Source organism: Aspergillus steynii (genome assembly GCF_002849105.1).
Source record: "Aspergillus steynii IBT 23096 chromosome Unknown P170scaffold_8, whole genome shotgun sequence".
Taxonomy (NCBI): domain Eukaryota; kingdom Fungi; phylum Ascomycota; class Eurotiomycetes; order Eurotiales; family Aspergillaceae; genus Aspergillus; species Aspergillus steynii.
In genome coordinates this window covers 1,257,776-1,284,284 of record NW_020194405.1, presented here as the reverse complement: position 1 = coordinate 1,284,284, position 26,509 = coordinate 1,257,776, and the positions used below count along the sequence as shown (strand labels likewise).

General features: G+C 51.7%; 11 protein-coding genes across 11 annotated transcripts; 3 read left to right on the top strand and 8 right to left on the bottom strand.

The window, feature by feature from the left end:
- Positions 1-2,208: 2,208 nt before the first annotated feature.
- Positions 2,209-2,821, bottom strand: P170DRAFT_273615 (uncharacterized protein). The gene has a single exon (XM_024843156.1). It carries the CDS (start codon positions 2,669-2,671, stop codon positions 2,288-2,290), a length of 384 nt encoding a protein of 127 aa, XP_024700454.1. The 5' UTR covers positions 2,672-2,821; the 3' UTR covers positions 2,209-2,287.
- Positions 2,822-4,632: 1,811 nt separating this feature from the next.
- Positions 4,633-6,249, top strand: P170DRAFT_450157 (uncharacterized protein; the record flags this gene model as incomplete). The annotated part of the gene is made up of 3 exons (XM_024851103.1): positions 4,633-5,804; positions 5,874-6,071; positions 6,132-6,249. 3 exons carry the CDS (start codon positions 4,633-4,635, stop codon positions 6,247-6,249), a joined length of 1,488 nt encoding a protein of 495 aa, XP_024700453.1.
- Positions 6,250-6,752: 503 nt separating this feature from the next.
- P170DRAFT_273803 (putative C2H2 transcription factor) lies at positions 6,753-8,706 on the bottom strand. The gene is made up of 2 exons (XM_024843157.1): positions 8,241-8,706; positions 6,753-8,186 (listed from the first exon to the last, which is right to left on the bottom strand). The coding sequence occupies exons 1-2, from the start codon at positions 8,242-8,244 to the stop codon at positions 7,168-7,170; spliced, it is 1,023 nt and encodes a 340-aa protein (XP_024700452.1). The 5' UTR covers positions 8,245-8,706; the 3' UTR covers positions 6,753-7,167.
- A 1,348-nt stretch (positions 8,707-10,054) lies between these two features.
- On the bottom strand, positions 10,055-11,181 carry P170DRAFT_450156 (putative L-cystine transporter; the record flags this gene model as incomplete). The annotated part of the gene is made up of 3 exons (XM_024851102.1): positions 10,055-10,429; positions 10,518-10,956; positions 11,141-11,181. The coding sequence occupies 3 exons, from the start codon at positions 11,179-11,181 to the stop codon at positions 10,055-10,057; spliced, it is 855 nt and encodes a 284-aa protein (XP_024700451.1).
- Positions 11,182-11,474: 293 nt separating this feature from the next.
- On the top strand, positions 11,475-14,665 carry P170DRAFT_416127 (uncharacterized protein). Its single transcript, XM_024847103.1, has 4 exons — positions 11,475-11,576; positions 11,681-12,027; positions 12,086-12,453; positions 12,517-14,665. The coding sequence occupies exons 2-4, from the start codon at positions 11,877-11,879 to the stop codon at positions 14,215-14,217; spliced, it is 2,220 nt and encodes a 739-aa protein (XP_024700450.1). The 5' UTR covers positions 11,475-11,576; positions 11,681-11,876; the 3' UTR covers positions 14,218-14,665.
- Positions 14,666-15,209: 544 nt separating this feature from the next.
- On the bottom strand, positions 15,210-16,626 carry P170DRAFT_513192 (uncharacterized protein; the record flags this gene model as incomplete). The annotated part of the gene is made up of 2 exons (XM_024855083.1): positions 15,210-16,096; positions 16,161-16,626. The coding sequence occupies 2 exons, from the start codon at positions 16,624-16,626 to the stop codon at positions 15,210-15,212; spliced, it is 1,353 nt and encodes a 450-aa protein (XP_024700449.1).
- A 618-nt stretch (positions 16,627-17,244) lies between these two features.
- On the bottom strand, positions 17,245-18,157 carry P170DRAFT_513191 (F1F0 ATP synthase subunit delta; the record flags this gene model as incomplete). Its single annotated transcript, XM_024855082.1, has 6 exons — positions 17,245-17,277; positions 17,337-17,426; positions 17,494-17,582; positions 17,687-17,817; positions 17,919-17,941; positions 18,026-18,157. 6 exons carry the CDS (start codon positions 18,155-18,157, stop codon positions 17,245-17,247), a joined length of 498 nt encoding a protein of 165 aa, XP_024700448.1.
- A 1,002-nt stretch (positions 18,158-19,159) lies between these two features.
- P170DRAFT_513190 (60S ribosomal protein eL29) lies at positions 19,160-20,331 on the top strand. The gene is made up of 4 exons (XM_024855081.1): positions 19,160-19,231; positions 19,371-19,422; positions 19,648-19,750; positions 19,845-20,331. The coding sequence occupies exons 1-4, from the start codon at positions 19,225-19,227 to the stop codon at positions 19,878-19,880; spliced, it is 198 nt and encodes a 65-aa protein (XP_024700447.1). The 5' UTR covers positions 19,160-19,224; the 3' UTR covers positions 19,881-20,331.
- A 56-nt stretch (positions 20,332-20,387) lies between these two features.
- P170DRAFT_391749 (uncharacterized protein) lies at positions 20,388-22,076 on the bottom strand. Its single transcript, XM_024845950.1, has 2 exons — positions 21,777-22,076; positions 20,388-21,720 (listed from the first exon to the last, which is right to left on the bottom strand). The coding sequence occupies exons 1-2, from the start codon at positions 22,042-22,044 to the stop codon at positions 20,456-20,458; spliced, it is 1,533 nt and encodes a 510-aa protein (XP_024700446.1). The 5' UTR covers positions 22,045-22,076; the 3' UTR covers positions 20,388-20,455.
- Positions 22,077-22,685: 609 nt separating this feature from the next.
- P170DRAFT_467718 (F-box protein) lies at positions 22,686-24,204 on the bottom strand (the record flags this gene model as incomplete). The annotated part of the gene is made up of 3 exons (XM_024852491.1): positions 22,686-23,387; positions 23,456-23,905; positions 23,959-24,204. The coding sequence occupies 3 exons, from the start codon at positions 24,202-24,204 to the stop codon at positions 22,686-22,688; spliced, it is 1,398 nt and encodes a 465-aa protein (XP_024700445.1).
- A 307-nt stretch (positions 24,205-24,511) lies between these two features.
- Positions 24,512-26,334, bottom strand: P170DRAFT_416116 (NCBP3 domain-containing protein). The gene is made up of 2 exons (XM_024847102.1): positions 26,030-26,334; positions 24,512-25,958 (listed from the first exon to the last, which is right to left on the bottom strand). The coding sequence occupies exons 1-2, from the start codon at positions 26,099-26,101 to the stop codon at positions 24,657-24,659; spliced, it is 1,374 nt and encodes a 457-aa protein (XP_024700444.1). The 5' UTR covers positions 26,102-26,334; the 3' UTR covers positions 24,512-24,656.
- Positions 26,335-26,509: the final 175 nt, after the last annotated feature.

The following is a 26,509-nucleotide window of genomic DNA, read 5'->3' as shown; positions in this document are numbered from 1 at the left end:
AACCGGGAATCCTGACGGGAGAAAAGGACACCACAGCAATCATCACGGAAAAGGAGACAGAAAGGCCGGGAAAAAAAAAAGAAAAGAAAAAGAGAATCCCTGCAGCCTAGCGGCTTATTAGCGTTTTACGGCTGTCCGAGTGAACAACCCGTTCAACCAGCGCAGGTTGATTATGACGATCAGCCTACAGCTTACTGGAAAGAAGGCTAGCCTTGCTGTAGACAATGTCATAGCATCGACTTGCTGCCGCACCGCCGATAGCGTGGATGAAGGGGAAGAGGCGAAAGTACCAACCATCACCTCCGTACTAAATAAAACCATCAACTCCGACGGAGTAAAGCGCAGTGAACTAAGACTATTAATAATAACAATAATTTAATGTTAGCACTTGGTACGGCAAGATGTCTTCGGCGCGGGCCGCTTGCTACCTTACCTTTGGAGACGATGACTGATCTGTTCGCGATGATTTCATTTCTGGCGTCGACTCGACATCGGCTACGTCAGCGAAGTTGCAGTCTATTGATGATCGGTCTTCTCGATTCCGATGGATTCGAATTTAATTTGTTTGAATTTCGGCGGGATTCCGATTACGGGTTAGAATAGTGAAAGCTGAAAATCATTACTCCTAGAAACAATGGAATCACATAGAGGAAAAACTTTAACTAGTTGACTCCCTGGACGGTGGCTGACTGATCGGAGGGTGACTATAGATAGAATTAGGGCTTGGGCAACGGCCAGCACAAGAGAGGGAAGGAGGTAGGGGGGAGAGAGAGAGAGAGAGAGAGAGAGAGAGAGAGACAGAGACAGAGAGAGCGTGAGAGGGGGCGAAAGGGTTGCAGAACCAAGACGATGGGGGGAATGGTATGGCCCCGGGGGTTGGACAAGAGGAGACACACCCATGTTCTACAGCATATAGGCTGCTGGGTTTAATATCCACACTGCAGCAAGGAGGGTGAAGGGCCAGAAACCAATTGATTATTGATTATATTGGGGGAGAACGGTTGAATCGAAGCGGACAAACATTTGGTGACTAGGGTGTAAGCCGGATGTGGAGAGCTCCCACATTGAATATCACATCACCGGATCATACTATCTCATACCATCTCACACTCTGTCTACTCCGGAGTAGTATGATAATCATGATATACTCTAGGGGACTCCGCTCGATAATCGGAGGCTGGGACAGACGGACTGAGCTGGCCCTGAAGATCGACCCCCCGAGACGGTCGGAGTGGACAGTGGCAGCGGTGCGACGGAGGACGAGGCGGTTGCACGGAGGACAAGTGGAGGGAGAGGGGAACGTGGGGCCACAATCTGCTGGCTGATCGTCTCTCCTGCAGACTTGGGTGGCTCTCTTAGCCTCTTGACTACGGACTGAGTGACCCTCCTTGGCCCTTCCCCCCTCTCCAACGATGATTTCTTCAGAATCTCTGGTCCTACTTTGCACGTCGGTCTCCCCCTCGTCGAACGGTGCGTACCCGATTCGTCCCCTTGACTCTTGTCTGCCTTTGCTGAGCCTGGTCGCAATCACAACGAGACTCCGGTGCGGATCCTCAAAGTTCAACGCATTGGAACTGAAGGCCGGAAATATCAACCGATTGCAGATGACAGGCGGTCCTCTCCTTGATCACGGGTCGGGATTTGCGGATGTGCGGATTTTTTTGTATTTTTTTTTTATTCTTGCATTCTTTTATTCCTTTCCTTTCGTTTCTTGTTCGTTCGTGATCGTTCTCCCCTGCTTCTCCCCGGAGAAGTACTCCCCCACTGCGTACAAAGTTCTCTATAGTTTGGCTTTTCTGGCTCCTTTCCTTATCGAGCCCCCGTCAGCCCCATGTCCATACCCCGGCCCTTTTGGAGTCTTGACCAGAACCCTCAGGTGGGATTCGGTTGGTGGGATGACGAGTGACGTGGTTGGGTTGGGGTTTATTTTTATTTTCATGTTGATTGAATTTAAAGCTCTAAGCCCTCTTTGTCATCGGGACGCACAATGCAACGCCGGAGCGACTAGGAGGGGATTTCAGAGGGGGTGGGCAATGCGGAATGCAGGGAGGGAAGGCGTGAGGGTTTTCGGAGGAAAAGAGGTCAACCCAACGGTGAGGCTACCGAAGTTACCAACCAGCACTCACTGAAGGGCAAAGTTCCACGGCGATTCGATGCAGATGAACAGTTCAGCCTCCTCGTTTTCCGCCGGCCAATCACGGGCGATCCGGGCGAGAGCCGCACGAGATTTGGGTTTAGCGGATGTCTGGTCTCTTGTCGGGCCTCGTGGAATGGGTTTATGGGACCATCAATCATCCAGATAATACTGTAATCCAAGTAAATACCCAGTAATCCGAATCAGGACCAGGAAGGAGTGTCGATGCGAAATCCCAGACCGTCCCTGGTCCCCCTCTTCCTCGCCCTCGCCTTCGTCCTCGCGCCCTCGTTCGCTTCCCCTCCTCTCCCTCCCTCTTCTCTTTCCCCTCCGTCGTTCTCCCCTGATCTTCCATGGCGGTGGATGCCTTCTTCCCGTTGAGCCTCTCTGGATTTTCCCTCCGTCTCGCCTTCTTCTCCCCTTCCTTCCCCCCCCCCCCCACTTGGTGTTTGCCTGCAGTGTGGCGTCTCTAGAGTCAGCTTCTAACCCTCCGCCTCCCTGCGCGAACGTCCTTTCGGTCTTGGAAGTCGAATCCATTCCAGCCCCGTCCCGCGAGGGAAATAATTAGTACGCCTATTATCGTCGTCGCCGTCGTTGATTTTCCTCAATCGCGGGAGGAGATAAACTGATTCCGTCGTGGCCACCCAATAGGCAAGCGAAACGACAACGACGAGACCATCGAATCATCCCTCCATCGATTCATTTCCCATCCGTCATCCATTCATATCCACTTCTCGCCGGACGGAATCCGACTGACAGTGCTTGCTTCCTGATTGTTCTCCACTCGGTCTTTCCAGCTGGGCCGGTGGTGGAGCATCGCTGGGATTCCCTCCTCAATCAGAAATCAGCATCCTGCCCTACTGTGCCCCCCGACCAGGCTAATAATCCATCCAATCCGTCCGTCCGTCGTCCGTGTCGCCCTCGTTGCTTCGGTTCTGCCATCGCTCGCAGCCCGCCTGCTGACCGCTCCCCGTCTGACCTGAACTTTTTGCACCTGCCAAGCGTCATCACAGCCGACTCGTTAGCTTCATTGATTGATTGATTGCTCGAACACTTGCTTCACCACGGACTTGGTTTTTATTTTCTTTTTCTTTTTTGTTTTATTTTCTTTTTCTTTTATTTTTGGGCCTTTCTTTCCTGGACCGCTGGCATCCCTATAATCCTGCCTATTATTACCGTTACGACCTGGATACGTTCATCCCGGCCAAATTCTACGGTCCTTCTCCCTGATGCTCCGACCCCGTCTCTGAACAACCGCTGCCATTGTTCTTACTTCGGACTTCGGGCTGGCCCTTCTAACTCTTGGCCGGTCCCCATCTCCCTATGATCATTACTGCTGTTGCGCATGATTAGACCATGCCTTTTTTATGACCACTTGGGTATTGTTCCTCCGCTTTTTTCATCGGAAGCCGACCTGCGTCTGAACTCCCTGTCATCACGATCCCCGTTTTATTTTTTTTCCCACCCTCCCCCCCTCAAGCTTACTACCTATCATCATTGCCGCTGTCACTACTCTGCTAGTCGCAGTCGCGCTTGTCATTCCTCCACGTTCGCAAATTCTCACCCTCCCTAATTATTTGGTTTCTTTCCTATCGAGCCCATATTATTAATATTTTGATATCGGCGATCCTCGCTCCTTTGGTCGATTTCGTTTCTTTGAGCTTGCGACTCCGGTCCTATGCGGTCGGCGCATCGTATTTGTCCTTGATCGCGACGTGTGAATTGGCTCCGACTGAGCCTCATCTCTAAGTGCGGTTGGTGCCTGGCTTCGGTGGTATTCGCCGTGTCTTGATGACATCTAACAGGTAAGCTTCTCTTTCCTTTGCCGTTCCTCTCTTTGATATTCTTCCTTCCTCTTTTTCTTCTTATCTTTCAAATTTCCTTCGTCCTCGTTCTTTCCCACTTGGTGCCGGTACTTTGGTTTCCTTCACCAGCGCCTTTCATCCCCTTAAAAAGGAAGTCAAGCGGTAGTTGGAGTGGAACAGACCGCTTGGGGTTCCAGTCAGGAGTCTGGTTGGCCCACATGTATCTATCTTGTTTCATCCCCGTTTCCTTCCCCGGGCTCGAGCGCTGCAAGAGCCGCAAGGGCGACAGATTTTCCCGCTCTCATTGCACGACATACTGTCATGTGCTCTACTGAGCTCTCTGCTTTTCTTTCTTCGCTTCTTGATCTTGGATCCTTAATTTGCCTTGTTGCACCTTCCCGATCGTGGTTTCAAAATGGGTTATATAACAGACAAACTGATTGGAATGCTAGGACTCCTGGAGGCTACCACTGACCGGCTTGCCCCACTCAGTTTCTGTCCTTCGTCTTCATTTCCCTTGACTCTTTATTCTTTTCTTATTTCCCCCCTCTTTTTTTCCGTCTCCCTTCCATCTCGTGCGAATTGGCATTTTGAGTTTGCCCGCGTGTCCTGAAGCATCGGGAGCAGGGAAGGCAAAGCGCAAGAAATTCCCAAGGGTGTGGCGCACCTAATGCGTCTGAAGCCGCCGCCTCCATGGAATTCTATGCTGATGACGACGTCCCTCGTTCTCCCGGGCTGGAGACATCCAAAATCGACTATAAGCCCAAGGAGTCACCACCTCCATTTGCCGTCGTCGACAAGGGCTCTGATAGCGATCCTGCCAAAAAGTCTGCAGACGAGGGAACATCTCAGGACTGTTCCCGTAAGCGCCAGATACCCTCCAAGCCCAGCACAACAGAGGGTAATTCGGTGCTGATCAACCATTTAGACCCGAGCCGACCTGACATTGCTGATTTCGAAAGGAATCACCCCCTCAGTGAGGATCTTCTGCGCGATGACTTGGACCCGCCAAAGAAACACAGATTAAGGAGACCGGACCCGCCGTTGGCTGCGGACGAGTCTCCCAAGCAACCGTCCGATTTGGGCGAGAAGGCCAAAACTGCTCTTTCACTGCTCTTTGATGAGTCCCCCAAGCCTGAACCCAAGGCTCTAGGTCGGAGTTTGATCTTCGGGGAGGCCACGGACAGTCGTCCGAAAAATGATTTGATCCCAAAACTCCTCTCGTCTGAGGATCATGATCCCCTCAAACGAGCCCCGGAGGCGAACTCGAACATCAGCCAGTTTTTCAAACCGGCGTCGGAGGTTCAGGCACAGAATCTATTGCCAGCTTTGGCTCCTGATTCACCGGAGAATTCCCATACATTGCCGTCCCTTCAAACAGCGCTGGGGCTGCCCAGCGTGTCAAAGGATCCGGGACGTCCTACCGGATCGTCCCCGTATTCTCTTCCACCGGTTACAGCTACATCACCGCCTGGTCTCAGAAGTGAACCGATCTGGGAGCAACAACGTCCGGGACCTCTCGCCGCCCAAGTTCCTCCCAGTCCGTATTCGCATTGGTCACCTGCGAGTACAACTGCCAGGGATATATCGGCCGTGTCTTCACCCGCGTCACAGAACTCTCATTGGCGGTCTGTCAAATCCGACATATCCTACCTTACTTCCCCGTATGACGTTCCGCCCTCGGCGGCCAAGAGTCCGGCGACGAGTTATCCAACACCTACAGATCAAACCCCTGCCAGCACCTGCGATAGAACACCATACAGCGCTCATACACAGTCCAACGGCGCTCTCGTCCCGACCGGTGCTTTCAAGTGTGGCTGGCCAGGGTGTACTGCTCCCCCTTTCCAAACGCAGTACTTGTTAAAGTAAGTCACACACCTACTGCAGATTTAATGCCAAGAACGGACGGCTTACGCAATTTAAAAAAAAAAAAGCTCCCATGCAAATGTCCATTCACAAGAACGGCCTCATTTCTGTGCAATTGAAGGGTGCGCTCGAGGACCGGGTGGAAAAGGATTCAAGCGCAAAAATGAGATGATACGGCATGGTCTCGTTCACAACTCACCGGGTTACGTTTGTCCCTTTTGTCCGGATCAGCAACATAAATATCCACGACCCGACAATCTCCAACGGTATGCCAATCTACTCGACAATTGACAGGCAACTGGTCGGTACTGACGTAAAGCAAACAGACATGTGCGAGTCCACCACGTCGATAAAAGCAAGGATGACCCGGCACTTCGTCAAGTGCTTTCTCAGAGACCCGAGGGTAGTGTACGCGGTCGACGTCGCCGACAAAGCGTTCAATAGTATATTTGCCTGGAACCTCGATCTGGGTATCTTAGTATGTTGGAAGGTGACTTCAACAACATCGGGAATTGCATCTTCAACCAGGTAACTTGAAAATGTTCCCCCTGAAGGCCCATTTCAACCCCACCTCCTTGTATACTGCACATGCGTTACGAACTATTGCATTACTTCTTTTTATCCCCCTTTATATCTTTTTCAACCTGATATGTCTCTTTGCTTTGCTTTCATCTTGTTCATTTTGTTCCAGTCTGTGATACCAAATGTCTAGAGTCATCCTTGATTGATTTCTTTTCTGTCATTCGTTTTATGTTTGCATATACGCCGCCATTGTCACAGTTATAGTGCAGCGTGGGAATTGTACAGGAGTACAGGATTCGTTTTTCCCTCCCCAACAGACAAGGCGTTAAGTGTTTTTCTTTTTTCCTCTCCTTTCTTTTCCTCTTTTCCTCTATCTATTTATTTCCTCCCTGTGACTTCCTTGGCAGATACCGATTTCATGTAGCATGCTGCTCGGTGTTTACTCACAGGATGATTACGAAGGCGTGTTGTGTTTTCTAGCGATATGAAATTCGTTTCTTTTTTTTTTTTTTCTTCTTCTTTCCAAACCAAAAAAATTGATGGCTTTAAATATGAATGAATCACGGTTTCTTGAATAAAAAGTGCTTGTTCCAAGAAAAGAAATCAACAAAAGATAGAAATCCCTACACGTCCTGCGTTTGCAAGTTTATTTCTAATATACATGATTTGTCCTAGAGCGAGCGAAATGAAGCAACAAGAGCCAAGGAAACAGCAAAGGGGAAGGAAGGGGGGGGAGATGAAATAGCCTGATAACAACCATCTCGTCGTGTATGCCATCCCAAAAACATGAGCCACGATAATATAACAAACAGCGATTTGAAAGAAGGGGAGAGGGAAGGATCAAAACTCTCGTCTCCGATGGACCCTTCGAACGTGATCTTTCATATTATCGACACGACTGAACATACGGCGACAGTTGGGCCATTCGCACGGCACCCCGGGGTTGTGTTTAGCCTCGTGTCGATCTCTGTCCTTCTTGCTGGAGAAGCCGCCGCTCGTGGACTGCGCACACTCCGGGTACCGACAGAACAGGTGTTTCCGGTGGCGGTTGTAGTGTTTTCGGAGATCGCAGCCGCGACGGAAGGTGGTCTGCGAGGTGCAGCCTGGATACGCGCATCGCCAGCTGCCGTCGGCATTGGGGATGCCGTATTCAGAGAGGTCCCGCGAGCTGGGCTGGCTGGTCGGGGTATCGTGGCCGTCGTCGTCCGTCATGCTAGCGACGCTGGCGGCGGTATGGTGTTCTCGGGGTAGGGGCGAGAGTTGGGAGCTAGAGGCCGGGCACGGGGTTCCGTGTGGGAAGAGCGATGCGGGGTGTGAGGTAGGGAGAGGTGGCGAAGAGGTGGAAGATGCAGGGGCGGAGGTGATATAGAACGGTGGTTGATGGTGAGATTGGGCCTGGAGAGGAGGGTACCACTGCTCTGCGAGGGAAAAGTAGGCAGCAGCACCTCCGGATGTGGGGAGCACGCCGTCGAAAGATCCGGGGTTCTCTAGGGACGGATGGGATGAAAGGTCGAGATCGGATCGTGAATATTGGTGGATAGATTGGTCTGCGAGATAGAGCTGGTCCATATTTGCTTCCGCGGTCGAAGTGTGAGGAGACCGGGCGAGATGATACTGATCAACCGGCGGCGATAGGTTGGTGGTCGTATAGCGCTGGGGAAGGTACGATGGTGGCGAAGAGTAAAGATGATGCTGCGCAGGTTGCGATCGCATGGTTGTATATCCTGCAGAAGATAGCGGGATGAAGTTATTGTCCGTTGATGATGAATCCATGCCGAATGCAGAGCCGGTGTCAGTAGATGGGATGGCATCGAACAACGGTTGTTGTCTGGGTTCCCCGTATCGCCTCCTGGGGTGACCTCCGGACAAACGATAAGCGTCCATGGGGAGTTGTGACTGAGAGACAAAAATACTCATGAGTAATAGAAAAAAGATGACAGCGCAGTTGAGGTCGTTAGAATTTTATTGGTCTCCAAATCGTTGCTTCCAGATAGATTGGGGGAGTTTCAGGCCATATAAGCAATTGAGGCTTCAGTATAGACGGTTTCCAAAACGACTTTCCCCATGTCAGATGTGGCTATGCAATTTTTCTGAGCTGACGATTGACAGGGTTCTCTGAAAAGGTAGAGTTCTAGAAACTGATTCGTGTTCGATGGTCAACGACTAGAAAATAATGGTAGAAACGCTCAACCGAGTCACTCGTGAGAGGTTATTCTTGGTCGTCTGTAGTCTGCGCCTGTCTTTATTTTTCGCTTTCCCTCGTTTATTTTTTTTATTTATTTTTTTTTATATCACTTTATTTTTGACTGAAAGTTTAACGTCACTATCGCGTACTTTCCTCGCAAGTGAAACTGAAGGATCTTCAGCTCAGTCACGTTCTCTAGCAGATGTTTGAGACGTGATCAGCAGCTCAGACAAAGAGTAGACGAATAGACAGCGTCGAAAGTCTTCCCCATGTATAGCTGAGACATCATAATCGCATGTATCGGCATTTGAGGGGCGACTTTAAGACAATTTCGTCGCTGTCTTATTGGACTTGGGGGGGTTGGTAGCCGATGACGTTCGGATTACCAGAAAACCCCAGGACCGGGACGGTGGTGCGTTGGTCTGTGTCTTGGTAACGCCGCTATTGTCGGGGTCCTGGTCAGGTATTCCAATGTCTTCTCTCGAGTCTCGACACTAAAACTGGTAGGGCTGAGGTGCCACGGGGATGCCGGAGCGGACACGGCGTCGTTGTGCATGGCGAAGAGTCCTATAAACAGTCATCGGTCACGTTGTCTCTTGACAAGGCCCAAAATGACCTCTCGAATGGATTCGATCGATGCTGACTGGCTGAGGCGATCATGACCTGACCGGGTTCTGCGTGATCCCGTTTGTCCACATCGTCGGGAGCAGAGCCTCAGCACTAGTCGACCAGGGGTTATTGAGGACAGGGGTCAAGGCGAGGTGCGAGGACAACCAAGGAAAAGGGCAATCAATTAAAAAGTAAAAAAAAAAAAAAAGGCCCCTCTCTCCCATCGGACAACCCCCTTCTCACCGTTGAAAAAGAGCAATCCTTCGTATGCACACCGACTGCAAGTCCGGTCAGGCCCCCCACGCAAGCCTGTTAGCCCCGAAGAAGATAAGCGATCGACACTGTCGGTGATGGCTGAGACATAAGATCCAGCCAGTCTGGTGGCTCCATGGCGCACGATTTATAAGCCTCATGTGCCACCATTCTGCAGTCGTTGCTCGATTCTCGACGTCATTTGCTGGCTTACCTGAGACGCCCAGGGCAATGCAGAGGTAGGAGTAGCCAAGGCACGAAAAAGCAAATCTCGTTCAGCCCCATGATAGTTGCGAAAGAGCGGTGTCGTTACTGCATGCCGTTTATCGCTGCATATTCACGGAACGAGGTGGAGAGCAATAGATGATGTGGTATCAAGCGATGCCGGAATGTACGAATGTGTGGACGGAGTTTCGAGAATATCGGGTTTGTTCTGTTCGATTGCGCGAAAGCCGCCCGGTCTCCAGTTCAGCTGAAGCCATCTTCAGCCTTGCGTTTCCCCTCGCTCGTTTAATCTATGGGCGGCTGGTACTCAAATTCCGCGGTCCACCATTACGTGGTCAGACTCCAGTTCAAACAAACCCAAGCTGAATGTCCAGAAAGGATCCCAAAATAAAAAAAGAAGAAAAAAGAAAGCATATGCCAAAACCCCAATCAGTCTATCCATCTGGGTACGATAATCTAGTAACTAGCAGTTCTGGGCAGATGGTTCGGGTCTGCCAGCAGAGGGGTGATGAGATCTGGATTCCTGCGTCTGTCCTTGCCTTCGTCCTTCTCCCGGTACAGAATATAATGCTGAACGACGAAGACCAAATCGAAGACGATTGTGACGTTCGACAGGAGAAATTTGATAGGATTCCCCGTGATCCCGCTCCAATCATTTTGGAAACTTGAATCGAGTATCAGCTGAATCAGGGACAGCACGCCCCCTGACAGATCCAGGAGGATTTGGACGATACTCCAGCCGTCTGTGGATTTGCGTTTATAGTTGACCCATGCCTGAGGCACATACTTCACAATGGTGATGAGCAGTTTCACGTAGGAAAGAGTGTATATCTGACAGTTGGATCATCCGAGTTAGCGCGAAGCTTTGATATCAGCAACGAGAGAGGCCTTTGCAAGCCGGTCTGGTCTGTCTGCTTACTACGTCAATCCACGCCCATGTCGAGGGTTCGTAACCCTTATCGGGACTCCGGGCAAGAACGATGGTAATTATAATGCCAACGGCAACCAGCGACCCCCAGAAAAGGCCTGCAACTGGCTTGCTAACCCTTTGGAAGCGTGAAACCTTGAAGCCCCAGATCTGGGGCCAGAACTGACTATAAACGAGGGTGCTCATAACGACGGCATGGAGGGCAAAGGCAAAATCATTGAAGCGCACAGTTGGCTCCTCCGACAGCGGATGACGAGCAGCATACTGGCCTCGAATTACGGGCGAATACATGAAGGCCGAAGTATAGGCTGTATAGCAAATAAATCCTAGAACATTAATCGTTGGGAAATCGATGGCCAGGCCAGTCGTTGCCTTCCGGCGGAAGTTGTTGATGGGCTGGGGATAGAAGGACGCAGACCAACACAACGTGCTAAGACACACAGCGTCAGTCCCGATTCCGCCGTGCTTGCGACTTTCGAAGCCAAAGTTCATAGAAGACATACTAGATCCATCCTAACAGGCTGCATTAAGTGGAGACTTGTCAGTACTATTATAGTTCAGGAGAGTTGGCTCGAGTCTCCACGGCTTGGACACCCCAGTTGTTCGACACGTACCGAGACAGAGCCCTCACGAAGATTTCCAGCTGGGAGACCATGGCAACGGAAGTGAGAAATGAGCGAACGGAGTCAAAGTGATGAACAGGAGAGGAGAGGTGAAGCCAGGAGGGAAGGGACCTCGACGACTGATAAGATACGAGCACGCGATATGCCCCGAACGGCAGGCGGTCGGGGGGCGGTGGCGCTGAGTCAGCGGCTGGTTGTCCGGGATATGCGCTGGCACGCTAAACCGGAAACGGCAAACAGTTGATACCTCGAGGGCTCGTCGTCGCCCCAGACGCTTCCAGGCCTGACGCTGCAGAGCTCGTCGCAATTTCTCCGGTTGGTGACTCGCTGACTTTGTTTCTCTGTTTTCACTTCCTCCGGTCGCTGCCCCGACTCACCTTTGACAACCCTCATTTGGTCTCGATCCATCTCCCCCACCCTTGCGTCGGTTAGTACACACTCCTCCGTCGTCACTTCACTCGCATGGGGTCATAAACAACTCTCCATCAACAAGCCTCTGGTCGCAGCTCACTTACCTCGAATATCCCAAAGTCCTTTAGCTGTGTTTTGCGCTGCCCCGAGTCTGTCCTCCGCATCCGCTCGCTACGATTTTCACGCGCCTTTCCTTCTCTGCGCATGGTGCATTCTTCGGAGTGGGGGATCTGTTAGATCTCCTTCGGTCTTTCCGACATTCCAGTGTCTTGATATCGCCGCTGGAGAGAAAGAACGTTAAGGGAAATCGAAGATAATGTCGTCCAACTCGGATCTCACGGCTCCCGGGAGCAGCACGTATGCCTCAAACACCTTGCACGTCGGGGATGGCACATGGGACACCGGGCGCGACACCTTCCTTCTGCCAAATCTGATGGGACTCAATTTTGATACCATGCGCTATAATGGTGGGTATATTTTGGCATCGCTCAGTTTGTTGGTTTCTGGCGCTCACGCGGATTATAGGAATGGGAAATCGATTTCGAGAAATGCCGCAATACCGTACCCTGATCATCACTCACGGCGTGATCGCAACCATCGTGTTTCTAGGCCTCGTGCCAATGTCAATCCTAACCGTTCGATACTTTTCCCGCTGGAGTCCGTTCTGGGCTTTCAAACTACATGTGTGGTGCCAGGTCCTAACCCTCCTATTGAGTACCGTCGTCTTTGTCCTGGGCTGGTTTGCGGTCGGCCCTAAGAGAAGCTTGTCGAACCCACACCACGGCATTGGACTTGCAATCTATGTGATGGTCATATTCCAAGTGTTCTGGGGATGGCTGGTCCACAAAATCGAAAGCAAGAGGCAGCGTTATCATGTTCCTTTCAAGCTAGTCGTGAGTCTTGCGCCGACATCTTCTTTCTTGCGAGCATCTTTCGAAGCTAACGTCTGATGCTAGATCCATCGATGGATCGGTCGTGCCCTCGCCATTTTGGGGCTTATCCAGATACCTCTAGGCCTCACTCTGTGGGGATCCCCGAAGTCCTTGTTCATCCTGTATTCGGTCGCCGTATTCGCTCTTTTGGTAACGTTCTTCGTCCTATCATACCTATATGACACGGAAGGGTATCACCCAGGAGGATCCGAATACGATGGTCGGCACAGTTATGTTTCCGGTCCCCCTGGTCCCGACGACCGCCGCCACAACAGCTTTGGTCGCATGGCCGCAGCAGGAGCCGCGGGGGCTGGTTTGGCCTCCCTATTCAGGAGGCGCTCGAGGAGCAGAGGTAGGGATCACGGATACGACGATTCGCATGCATCCTACACAGAGGAAAAGTACTCCGACGAGGGGTCCCGCCGCGGAGGCTGGGCAGATAAATTCCTCAAAATAGGGGCCCTCGGAGGTGGTGCTCTTCTTGCCAAAAAGCTATTCGATAGACGACGCAATAAAGAGAGTGACCGTGAATCCGGACGATATCGGCCCGCCCACACTCGAACTGACAGCATGACGGAAGACAGCCTGAGTCGCTTGGAAGATGGACGAAGGCCTGCACCAAGCTATCAAACCCCTCTCAATCGCCCACCCAGCCGGCCCCCGAGCAGACCGGGAAGCAGACCTCAAAGTCCAGGCTCTTCATATTATTATGACTCGACGTACCTCTCCGGCAACGAGCCTGCCAGGCCTTCCCATGGTGCTCGCAATGCTTTCCTGGGTGCGGGCGCATTCGCAGCCCTCAAGAACATGTTCAAGCGCGGTAAGGGAGACCCGGACCAGCGCCGTCTGGAAGAGATGCGTCGTCGAGAGATGGAAGATGAGCGCCTCCAGCGTGCAAACAGTAAACGACGCTACACTGGAGATGGATACGGATATAACCCACGACGCAGAGCCGATTCATACACTGCGACTGACTTGTCATCGGACATGACACGTCCCCCACGTGGCCCTTCACATGGTCCTCCACTCGGAGAGTCTGCTCTTACCGGAGGCCCTACTGCCTCTGCTCCAGTCGATGGCGCCCACTCAGACATGCCCCCTGTGCCTCCAACCCAATTGACCTCGGAGCTCCCAGGCGCTGATCCGTCACGGCCCGCTCCATCCGACCTTGCAGCCGGTGCAGCTGCAGGGTCCGCTCTGGGGGTGCCGTCCAGTCATCGCCGTCGACGCAGCAGCAGCAGACGCAGAGACGACCACGTGGACTCCCCGCCGGTATCCGTCAAGGTGAAGATGCATGACGACGGGCGACACGTCACTCTCCGGAGATTAACCGAGGAAGAGGCTGCCGCCAATCGAGAAGCCCGACGCCGAGAGCGGAGAAACTCTCGCCGTCGCGCTGGGAGTGCCAGCTCTTTATCAGGCGGCGAGGGAAGCTATGACCGATGGCGTCGTGTGGAGGAATTAGAGCGCGAGCAACAAGAGCAGATGCGACGAGAACAAGCCGCCGCCGCTCCGTCCGGGACTATGCCCCCGGCCTCTTATGCGCCGCCTCCACCGCCGCCTCCAGTTCCCGCAAGTATGCCCTATGGCGCCGGGAGTATAACTTCGCCAGGCACATACACCGGCACGGAAGCCAGCGGCGACTACGCCAACAATCGGAGACGACGACGAGCAGAGCGAGCTCGCGCCCGCCAGGACAGGCAGCACAGCGTGGAATTCACCTGATGAAACTATCCCAGTCCTTTGAGCTCAATTTCTCCCTCCCCCTCCCCCCTTCCCCTTTGCTATTGCGAACCCTCCACGCAATTTGTATAGAAACTCGATTGACTTTCTTTTCCCTGTGGTATACTTGATTCTCAATTTCCCCTTGACCATCTATGACCCCCATCCCACCCCCATTTGTCACGAATTTTCTGTACTTCAGTTATTTGTTGTACTTCTCCTGTTTTGTTTCTTTCTTTTCCCCCAATCCCTTGTTTTTTACCCCCCGGCCTTAACACGATGGAACGGAACGAAATGGTAAGTAATGAAATGCAAATGCAAGCGTTGATTCTTTCCCCCTGCCCCTGAATTATGAATTGAAGACACACACAGCACCATGTTTCCGATGTTTCCAATGTTCTAATGTTCAATATTGATCCTGATGATAACATATGCGCGTTAAATTCCAATCAATGAACATACCAAAACATAACTGCTCCATGACAAAACCCCCCTCCCCCGGAAAAAAGGATGATATTAGATGGAAAGAGAAGGACAGACAGGCCATATTGGTATGGACTTGAACTTGACCTTGTTCTTTCTGGATACTTCTGCTCATTCCTGTCTGCAACACAATTTATAACTTCTGTTTGTGATGTTTTCTTTCTGCCTGTTTGAATGAACATAGGGCAGAGATCGATACTCAATATCAGTAATATGTCGACTTGAATGTATGCAATGTCACTTAGTAGCTGGCTATATGCACTGGTGCAATTGATTTGAATTGTTTTCCGCGATCTTTACGTAGACTCGATTGTTCGTTTGCAGACCACAGCCATGATGATATCGCACGGTCAGTGCCACTTGCATTTCTCTCCTAAATTTGTGTGTACTAGTAATAATGATAAGAGGCAAAAAAGATCTGAACATACAAGACAACAACAACCACTATCTATTTACCCAGCCAGGGCAGCTCTTGACCGTACGCTCAAGCACATCCCAAATAGACATCCCCCTTACGAGCCTCCCGGGGGGGGTGGTGGTGGTGGTGGCTGAGGTGGTTCATCGTCCTTTTTGTCCTTTTTTACCTTGGGCTTCTGCCTTTTGGGAGGCATTTTTGATGGAGGGTCACGCATAAGGCCGTCACCAGGGGCTGGTCCATGCAAAACCCGAGCAACCACATGCCGTTGCCTCCTGCGTATTTCATTCCAAGCAGCACGCAACCGGGGTTCCGGTGGAGGAGGAGCGTACTCCGGGTTGGGCTCAGGCGCCACCTTTGGAGGACGCACGTGACGATGCACGTTCGCAGGATTGACTATCGGCTGGGGGAAATAGGGATTGCCCTCCAGACGAGGCGGCATCTCACGCATTTCAGCAGGAGGCAGATTGTTGAGTTTATCAGACGGTGGCCTGTAGATATCACTTTCACTTAGTGGTTCCTCCTCCTCCTCCTCCGCCGCCGCCTTGCCTTTGCCCTTGTCTTCTGGCGGCCCTGGGTTGTCTTTATCGTGTACTGGCGTAATTTCATCATCATCATCCAGCTGCTCTGTCTTGCCTTTGCCCTTGTCTTCTGGCGGCCCTGGGTTGTCTTTATCGTGTACTGGCGTAATTTCATCATCATCATCCGGCTGCTCTGTCTCGCCTTTGTCCTTGTCTCCTGACGGTCCTGGTTTGTCTTTATCGTGTTCTGGCTCAATTGCATCATCATCCGATTCCTTCGCCCTGTCTTTGCCTTTGTCTTTTGGCGGTTGTTTATCTTTATCATCTGGCGGGTCTGATCCACCACCGCCTGCCGGTGCAGGTGGCTTGTCTTGCTTATCCCCCTCGTCTGATTTATCTCCTTCTTCTCGCGGATTTGTCTCGCCTTCATTTGACCCGGTGTCATCTCGCGAATCTGGTTTCTCTTCAACGGCCGAAGAAATTCCGTCAGCGGTAACATAGTCGGTGCTTTGATTGGCAAAACGTACCTCCTGAATTATCGCCTGAACCATGCTGGCGCAGACCAGCCGGGGATGACAGAGTGCGAAGACGAATATTCTTGGTCTCGCTCCGCGTCTCTGAGTCTCCGGTCAATTTTTCACTGGTGGTACCGGCCTTTCCTAGCACCACCTCGAGTTCCTCTTTCGAAATTCTGCGCCGGCCTCTGGTGCTGTTCAAACGGGGTAGACTCCGGATGGGTTGGTTCGACGAAGAGCCCAGTGGTGAGAGTGAGGACTCCATGGTGGTGGCTTTTGCCTTCGTGGATCCTCTCCGTTTGGGCTCGGAGCCTGCAAAGATGTCGCCCACCCCAAGTAGCAAGTTCTCTTCTTTGTCCCTCTGAGGTTTTGGGCCTTGAGGTTTCGCAAGAGGATCACGGAGCTCATAGTCATTCCAGGAGCTGGGAGGTTGTGCGGAGCTGTAACTAGTCCCATACAGTTTATCGAAGTACTCCATTGTGTACCCCGTAGATGGATGTTTTGGAATCCAGGATCTGGTCCCGGAATCTGCTGGATCTGGTATTTGGATAGGACGGGCACCCAGTTTTATAGGACTATCAACTAGTCCCGTTGTCTTCGGTGATGCAGCCCGCGCCTTTTTCGGCTCAACATCATCCATCTCAAAGAACTCCTCCGATTTTTGCCGCTTTATAGGTGATGCTGGTCGAAATGAACACATTTGGCCGGATATTTAGAATATAATGGTAATGGTGAATATGTTGGGTAGACTGAAAAGTGAGCGTCGCGAGAATAATGATATGATCGCGTCAAATGATATAGAGCTAGAACTGTTGGTGATGAGAATCATGGGTCCTACAAAAGAGAGAGAGAGAGAGAGAGAGAGACAAGGTAAACAGATGTGATTTCCGAGAGGATGAATAGCGGGAAGGCGCCATGCGAGGAAGGAGTTACCCGATATCTGCTGAACGGGCAAGTCCGAGGTGCTTTCATTAGATATACAAGCCTTCACGGTGCAAAGGCGAAGAAAAGGATGGGTAGGAGAATCATTTCGGAGAATTGTTATAATTCTACACAATCAGGGTTGAGTTCGCGAGTGGATATGTACATAAGGTATCTATTTAAGGACAGCTTGCAGGCTCTCCAACACCTATTGGAAGAATTAGTTGGTCTCCAAGTAACTCGATCCACTTGCGGAGTTTGACTTACCTCCAGCTCAATCTTGGCCTCAGCAATATCCTGCTCGCTGCCGCTGCCGCTGGCAATCTTCTGGGCTTCGGTGATCTGAGACCTGACGTTCTGTAGTTGCAAAGGTTTTCAATCAGCAAAGTGGTTGGTCGCACTGCGGGCGATCCCGGGTACTTACGTCGGCGCTGAAATCCTCCAGAGAGAATCCCTCGACGGCGTTGATGCTCAGCTGAGAGTCGGGCTGAACAACGGCGAAGCCTCCAGACACTAGAATCATGAGGTCATTCCCCCGGTCAGTTCTGTTCGGTACTGTATAGGAAGGAGCCATCCCAGTCCAATCCTGCGCGGGTGTCAACACGGGTCGGACGTACGGAAGAACTTCTTGTTGGCACCGCCCTCCTCGACGACCTCAACGAGACCGGGCTTAAGCTGCTCGATGGAGGGAACGTGGTTGGCGAGGACACCCATCTCTCCGGACTCGGCGGGGATGTTGACCTGGACACTAAATTTGGGAGAAGGATGGTAAGTACGGGCGGGAACAAATGACGGTAAGGCCAGGGCCCCCGTCACGGTGTCGGGAAACCAGAGATCGGAAGCACGTACACGCCAGTCGACTTGAAGATAGTCTAAGTAGAAGATTGATTGTTAGTCATTGACACCAAGGTACGCGCGCAAAAAGGGAGGAGTCTCGGTGGCTTCGGGAATCATACCTGGTGAGGAAGGGTCAGGGAAAGCTTGATCTTGTCCGACACAGCCTCGGCGTAACCTCTGCGCTGGAGAGGAACGCGGAAGGCGGAGGGACGAGCCCTGAAAGCAGAGCGAGCAAAGCGGAGAGAGCTCATCTTGCAATGGATGGACGGGGGAAGGTGGTGATGGTATCCCTCTGTGAACCTGGGTTGAGGTGCAAAGGTCGAAGTTCGGATGCCGGTTGTTCCCTAGCGGCTCAGCCGGTCACGTGGGCACCGGCACGGGACTGGGACTTGGGACTTGGTGAACAAGAACGGTTTCCCAACAGCCTATGGGTCTACGGAGTAAATGCCAGGACTGGAATTCTGCGGAATATTTATGTCGCTGGGACTGGATTGTCCATTCCATCCGTCTTCATACTACGACATGATTTCTGGCCAGACACTTCCGATCAACGAAGTTCTTTCAGACCAAACGCCTCGACTTCGGTTCGATAGGCACTCAGAACGGAGTATACTCGATTGGAATAATGCACTACTGGGGATATAACAGCAACACTACTTCATAACGGCAATGTCATTCGCCCACACCTTCATTCCATACGGAGCATTCACCACGGGTTCCTCATTCGATGTCACGTGATGGACGTTAGCTTCTGTCCTCCTTGCCTTCCGCCACCGAAATGGATCTTTATTTAAATTTTGAATGACACTAAGAATGGACCGATAAGTGGATATCATGGTGGTTCATTCAACAGTCATTTACCTGGCATCTCCCAAGAAGTTGTTATTTGGCTGTTGTTTGCCTGTAGAGAATCCGACTCTTTGCGCACAAGCCACATTGTTAGTCAGCAATCACGGGACATCGTCCGAGTCGAGCACCAAATCAATTGGAAATGGATGGTGACCATTCAAGACATATGGCGAAGATTAGGACCATGGCTGGTCATCTCATGAAATGAAGTCCAATTTCTTCAGATGGCAATGATGTCAGGAGAAGACGTGTCTAGTCGTAGCAGTAGTACACTTCATAGAATACTAAAGCGAAGGCGGTCCAAGCCACACGGGCCAATGACGCGAGGCGCAGCCGGTAAGCGAAATCCCACACAAAAGCGGAAGCCCTAGTCCAAGTCGCCCGGGCTCCGGCCTTCTGCTCAGTTCTCGGATAACCTCACCCGCCAACTCATCGTCAACCGTCTCCCAGTTGCGACAAATCCGACAAGATGGCCAGTACGTGCTACCTCCCGCGGCGTCTCCCGCTGAAATCATCTCGAGTTCTGCAAAAATAAGATGGGAATCCATCTCCCATCCATGGCGGACTCGACGGTCTTTCTCCAGAGCCACTGACTTACAATCTTTTTTTCAACAGAGTCCAAGAACGCGTCTCAGCACCACAACAGCCAGAAGGCTCACCGTAACGGGTTCGTACCAACCGATATCCCTCATTTGCGATTCCAAATGTCTGGTCGGGGAGGAACACAAATCACGGCGTTGGAGGTTGGGGAGTGATATTGGATTGGAGCGATGGCCCACGACTTCGAATCTTTTCACCGGCTTTCAACGGCGTTTTGGATCTTTCACCGACGACAGATGGATCAATTATCTTGAGAAAGAACTCGTCGCTGATCTGTCTTCCTTCTCAACAGTATCAAGAAGCCTAAGACCCACCGTTACCCCTCCCTCAAGGGTGTTGACCCCAAGTTCCGCCGCAACCACAGACATGCTCTGCACGGCACCATGAAGGCGCTGGTACGTTGACGAACACTCTCCTCGGTCTTCTCCCGATGACCCCGGGAAGGGCCTCAGACCGGGACCAGAGTCAGGTGGCTAATAATTTCTACAGAAGGAGCGGAACCAGGGCAAGCGTGAGGTCGCATAAATCAACTAATACCAAAATCGAAAAACGAACGGGAGCGATTTGAGTTGGTTATATGAAACGTGCGATGAACCCAGACACGTCATGTCGGAAATGCCTGGCTGGTTCCGCGCGACGGTTGTTAAATAAAGCAATTTGATTCGATTCCACGACATGGCCTGAAAGCTCTGTCCTGATCTTCCCTTGTTCCGTGCGGTCAAGTAGATTTCGTTTTTGTTTTGTTTTGTTTCGCATTCTTCGGCTCTCGAGTCTTGATGATCTCGGAGTCTCAGGCATATGTGTGTACAGCTTCGTGCCATTTTTATGCGCGCTTGCTGAAGGATTTTTCAACGTGCCAAGAGCAATTGCCCTCCATCTTACCAAACACCCTTCCTCTTTCTCGTGGCGAAAGGGTGCATGGAAGGAGAGCTACATCTCGTAATCTTTTTTTGAAATGAATTTATATTTATATCCGAATTTTTCCAATCCAATCGTTTACCGTAGAAACCCATTCAGTTCGGTTATATCGCAATTCGCAAAACGTGATATGCAACTTCGATACATAAAATGCTCAACAAGCCCTCAAGGGTCATTATATACTAGAAATCTCCCTTCTTCCAAACCACCAACTTTTTATCAAACCCTCCACTCACCAACCACTCTTCCCTGACAACCTCCCCGTCCCTCGGCACATCCACCCAACCCGCCCAGATAGCCCGCACCTTACACCCGATCTCATGCCCATCCTTGAGTATCGCAACCACCTTCCCCGTCTTGGTCTCCACCCCGCGAATCACTCCGTCATCCCCATTCACCCAGAGCCCCGACCCGTCAGGCCGCCAGGCCACCTGCGGCGTCGAGTACGCCGTCTGCGGCGCAAACGTATTCGCCTGGATCATGATGGCCGCGTCCTCGCGATTCTGGAGCGTCAGGGCCGCGAACGCCTGCGTGGCTTGCGTCGTCGTTGTCTCAGGCTCCGAGTCGCCCGTCACGGGTCCCGAAGTGACGAGATCGAGGCTGTCGACGGACGGGAAGAGCAGTCGGACGACGATGACTTTCATATGCGGCAGCGTCGAGGTGGCCACGGCCAGCAGGCCCGGGTCCAGCGGGCTCAGGGCCAGACAGGACGGTGAGAAAGCGACCCAGGCGTTGGAGTGCGGGGCGAGGTTCTGCTTGCCCAGAAGACGACATTCGTAGGGGGTAGCAGCGGGAGTAGAAGCCGGCGCAGAGGAGAGGGGTCTCTGCACTTGGTAATAGAACAGATGCGTCGAGTCTCGTCGGGAAACGAGGAGAATCAGTTCCTGAGAGTCGACGTGACGGACAAAGAGCATGGACTCTGGGTTCGATGGCAGTGTGATATATCCCACGGGTTCGCCGAGGACTAGATGCTGGGATTCACTGGCACCGCCGATGCGTAGACGGTAGAGAAAGATCTTGGAGTCCCAGCCCGCCGTGGCGATCCATACTGTCTTCCCTGGCGAGTCAGGGTGGTCACTGTCGTCCTCGAATGCGACTACCTTGACGACATATTTGGTGTGGTCTCTTCTGCGGTCGAGAATTTCCGCGCCGCGTTGAAGAAGGACCTGGCCGGACATGTTGGTCAGGAGGGCGTATTCCCCATTTTCGATAGACACGTAAGACAAGATGGGAGACTCGGAGTGGCCTGCAAAGGACTTGACGATGCCATTGCCCGGCGCAGTGTCGATGAGATGAAGTTGCCTGTCAGCGCCGGTGGCCACTAGGTAAGACGGTGACGCCGACGAGGGTGGTGGGTTTTCGTTCTCATCATATTTCCAAGTGTCTACCGAGCAGGCCAACAGATTTGAGGATGTTGGGATCTGGACGATAGTCGGCGAGGACGGGGCTGGGCAGATACATCAGCGACATTGAGGATGGAATTTAACCAACATGATGGCTTACCGGGGGTACTCCATAAATCATTATCCTTTTCGCCATCACCGTATCGCTCGAATTTCACACTCTGATCATAGACTTGTTTCTCCTCGATGACTCCTTCGATGGTCCAGCTGCTCGAATCGTTGTTCTTTTTCAGGCCGACGTGTCCCGCGTCGGCGGGCAGTCCAGCCTCTTGAATGAATGCCCGCAGAGTCTGCGTGTAATTATTTGTTCGCAGAAAGCGAGCCACCAGGATGCTGGCGAGTGAGGGGTCTCGTGTATCGGTCGGCATTTTGGCTGGTTAAGAGGAAAGTTGAATGCGGGAACTATCAGCTGCCAGGCGCGGGTGAGGGGAGCAGCTGAGGGAATATATAGCACTGGATTTTCTAGCCAGGTCGAGTGGAAGAACGTCGAGTATTCCGGCGCCTCTTGCAAAATCTAGATAATCAGCTCGTCTTTTTTCATGATACAGGCCTTCTTATACTAGCAGGGCCAAATTAAGCATTTTTTTCCCGAAGGAACTGAATAATTTTATATTTTATAACTAATTTATTGTTTGGAAATCTAATGTATTTAATCTATATGTAATTAATTATTACGGTCTAAGGGGCCAGCTTGTAAGGTAACTATTATTATAAGAATATTGTTAAATGCAGTAGTCAAATGGCTTGACGATCAAAGTGAGCAAGATTCATTAGTAGTAAGATGTCAGATCCCTGCGGCAAGAAGATTGAGACTACCACCGCAACTCCGCGCAACCTGGATTGCTGCAACATTAAAGAGAATGATTATGGGCAAAAATAGGTAAATACATAATATCTTAATATGTAGATTACGCAGGTAATAATACAGATAGGGGTTAAATCCCAGGATATTCTAGTCTATTAGGAGAAGAGCGGTTACACTACAATAACTTGCATAAACCATGATCTTCTACGGATGTAGAAATTCATCTTCAATGGGATCACACTCTGCATGCTGTCCCAATTTCGCACACAGTGTCTCTAACGCCTTCTGATCCTCGGCATAGCAGTCAGGACGTGGCGTCCTTAGGTTTACTCCTTCGGGATATATCGTCGTCTCCATATACGGAGAAGACTCACCCCCATCACAAAAAACCATGTATCGATCTCTCGGCGCGCTAATCTTGATGTATTGTTCTTGTTCGAAGGGAGTCGATTCCCCATCCCGCCAATACGGGCAGCGTCCAAACCGGAAGTGTTTTAGAAGCGGTAGTCCGACGTTAATGGCGTTGAAATAGTCATACCAACGCTTGTCGTATGTCGCGTAGTGCTTGTCACCCAGGTCTTCTTTAGAAGCGAACGAGGCTGGGTCCAGGTATGTTCGTTCTTTGTCATGGATTAATACTTCGTATAAAATTGGACAGTTGTCCAAGTACAGCTCCGTGAGCGTATCGGCGTGGGATAAAATCCAGTCTAGTTGCGAGTCATGAATGAAGGCAAGACGCCCGAAGGCGAGAGTTTTAATTCGGGGAAAGTGTAACCCTGTCGGGTTGAATTTCGGATAGAAGCCGAAGTAGTTGCTCGAGTTGAGAGTGAGATGTTCAAGGTTTGCCAACGTCGGCTTCAACCAGAATGATGGAAGCTCCGAGAAGAACCGGTGGGGCTCGTCTTGCTAATATAATATAGTTAGTCAAGTCAGTATTAAAAATTAAAATACTCGAGCAGCATAAACTGTCGTACCTGCAGATCCTGCGGCCTGTAGTATTTGCTGTGTTCGTTCGCGATATTTAGTCGGAGTGTGTCAAGCCCTCCTAGGACCTTCCTGATATTTTCGACGATATGTTCCTTGCTCTGGTTGACATTTTGCAGATCATGGATACCCAGTTCCCGGACAGGCTGAGGCAGTAAAGCCAAAGATTCCATGAATAGTTTTAAGACATAGCGACGGAAGTTTGGCTCCTGGGGAATGATATCCGTCATCATTTCTACCCATAAAGGCGACTGACACTCGTGGTGAAAACGTAGCACAACCCCGCGGAGTCTGGGTAATTCTTCCAACCGGTTGAAAAGATTGCTATACCATCGTGGTATCCAGATCTCATTCACGTGGTGTTTATCAGACTCTTCGTCCCCGTCGCTATCGGACTCTATGTCCTCGTCGTCGCTATCATACTCTTCAATTTCAATCTCCTGTCGCTTGTCAGCACTACCGTCAGAGTCCCTCGACCGACTATGAAACTCACATGATCCCATTTAGTAGTGTCCAGGTATACCTTTGTCACGCATGATGCGAGTTCCGGATGATCGAGGATGCTCTCAAATCTCTCGCAGCTTTCATCTGTCGGCACCACGCAGGTATACTGGAACAGCCATTTTCTGCAGATATCGCTTAGGGACTGACAGACCAGTCGCAGATTCAGCAGTGACTCGTGATCGGCATGGTACGCGATCCTATCCAATAATTCATTGGGGAGGGATTGAAAACCCATGGTGTTTGAGTATTCTAGCCGCAAAACTAAGAGAGGTGATACAGACACACCTCGCTCCAGCGGATCTGGTTAGGAATTGGCCCCCAATTGTTGGGCCACCGAGTACACGTGACTGCCCATTGAGCAGGTCCGGAGTGCTCAGGGAGCTGTGATTCGTGATATGGAAGCAGTTTACAGTAGACCTAGAAGTTCAAGTCCGTATAGGTACATATACAACTACTCAAGGTCGGACACTCGTTAAAAAGAACGCCACAGGCTGAGACGGCCTCTACGATTGACCAAAATAGTATATAAACATGCAACCATGAATTATGATAGGTAGAAGTAATTATTTAAAAAGAGGGGATTGGTATCACAAATTGGATGGCGTCATGGGGGCACATCTCCGATCTAAATCTCCATGCACATCACTGTTCTTCCTTGCACTTGTCCCTGCACTCCTCCTCGGATCCTCAACCGAACATGTCCTCCGCTCTCCGACGTGGTCCTCCTCGGCCTTCGATCTTTTCGGAGAAGAGTTCCTTGCCGGCATTGTTGTGGAATTTGGATGGAAAGAGCTCGCGCACCGAGGACCCTCGTCCCTTGATCGACAGGCCGTTGGCGGAGCCGCGAATTGACATGCCTTGATCCTGCCCGGCCGCTCCACGGATGCTCACATCGCCTGACTCTGCATCGTCGGGGAAGAGCTCAACATTCCTATTGCGCTGCGGTTGATCGTGTGCGCCATCGACCAGCGGGATGGAAATACGGCGGGAGAAAAGATCCGCCGTCTCGTCCGCAACATCGATCGCGTCGGATCGACGGTGGTTGCTGACCTTGCTTGGGAAAAGCTCCTTCTTGAGATAACTGGTCGTCGGTTTGTTGGGGAATAGTTCTCGCGCATGCGGATCGCTGGAGGTGGCACCGGAAGACTTGGACGATGGGAAGAGCTCTTTGCCTTCGTTGTGGCGGCTTGATGGAGGGGACCGCTCTCGGAACCGTCTGCGTGAACCAGGCCGATCCTGATCCAGATATCCACTCTCCATCAAAGTGTCTCGACCCGGAGATGCACTGCGGTTCCGCAGGCGACCAGAAGAACGGCCTCCGTCGTCATCGAACAAGTCTCGGCGCCCTCGCCGTCCTCGCCCCTCACGATCCCTATCGGTGTCGGAATAATCGGTGCTGGGGGCTCGCGTGTCATCGTACATATTGGCAGTAATGCCCTCGTCAACATCACGATCCCTCCGTCGCCGCAACTCGAGTCCGTCGAACCGTCTCCTGTGGTAATCGCCGTCACTGGTATCCCCGCCTCCCTGCCGCCGTCTGTCCGACAGCTCCCGTCGTAATCGTTCGCGAGGGTCGTGCTCGGGGTGCATGAGATAAAACCGACTGGCCTCGTGCGCGCGGGGTCTTTTCCGATCGGTCTTCACGGCTGATCGCACCTGAAGGACGGAGTCGGGGTGGGAGGATAGGAGTTTCGCCGACCGGAGGCGCAGAGCCGGCAATGCCGCATCTTCTTCTTCGGTGACTTGCGTGAAGGCCGCGAGAGCCTGCAGACCCGCGTCCGACGACGAATACACGATGTTCGCCGAGGTGTCGTCAATCCACTCAATGCGGGCAGGCTCCTCGGTAGCGAAGTGACTGGTTGCGAATTGCCTGATATTATCCGTAGTCAATTCGTCGACTCCTCTGATGTGTACTTTTTCATATTGGGCCTCTTCGGTCAAGTGGTCCGTCGCTCTATCCTGTACCATAGCATCCGCGGTCGCGGGATCCTGAAAATTGCGAGAGGTTAGAGTGAAAGAGCCGCAGGATTGAAGGGAGCGAAATGGTGACGGTGACTCACGGCGCCAATGTGTTCAGGTTCAGGAATTGGACCAAGGTCCAGGTCCATGTCGATATCCATGGAGACATCCATGGCGGTGGTCTCCGGTTGTAAGGTGTTTACAGCCTCCAATGCGGAGGGATTGACTTGAGCGGGCTGTGTATGAGGACGGAATGAAGAGACAATGACGAAAAGACCAGACCCAAGCGAGATTCAAGCAATTGTAGTTCCCAAGAGTGTACCAAGATATATGAACGAGAAAAGGAGACTCCTGTGAGGGGAGAGAGAGAGGAAGAGAGGAAGAAGCGATGAGGACCGGAGAGAAGCTGATCGCCGAAGCTTCTCGAGACAGCCTTACTGGCAGCCTGAGGTCCTCCAGGTACACCGCCCGCGGTGGCCATTCGCCTTTCCGTAGACCTGACGTCCTGCTTTCTTCTTAAACACATCTACAATGCCAACACTCAGATCTACGGCTACAGAATGCATAATTTATACCATTCG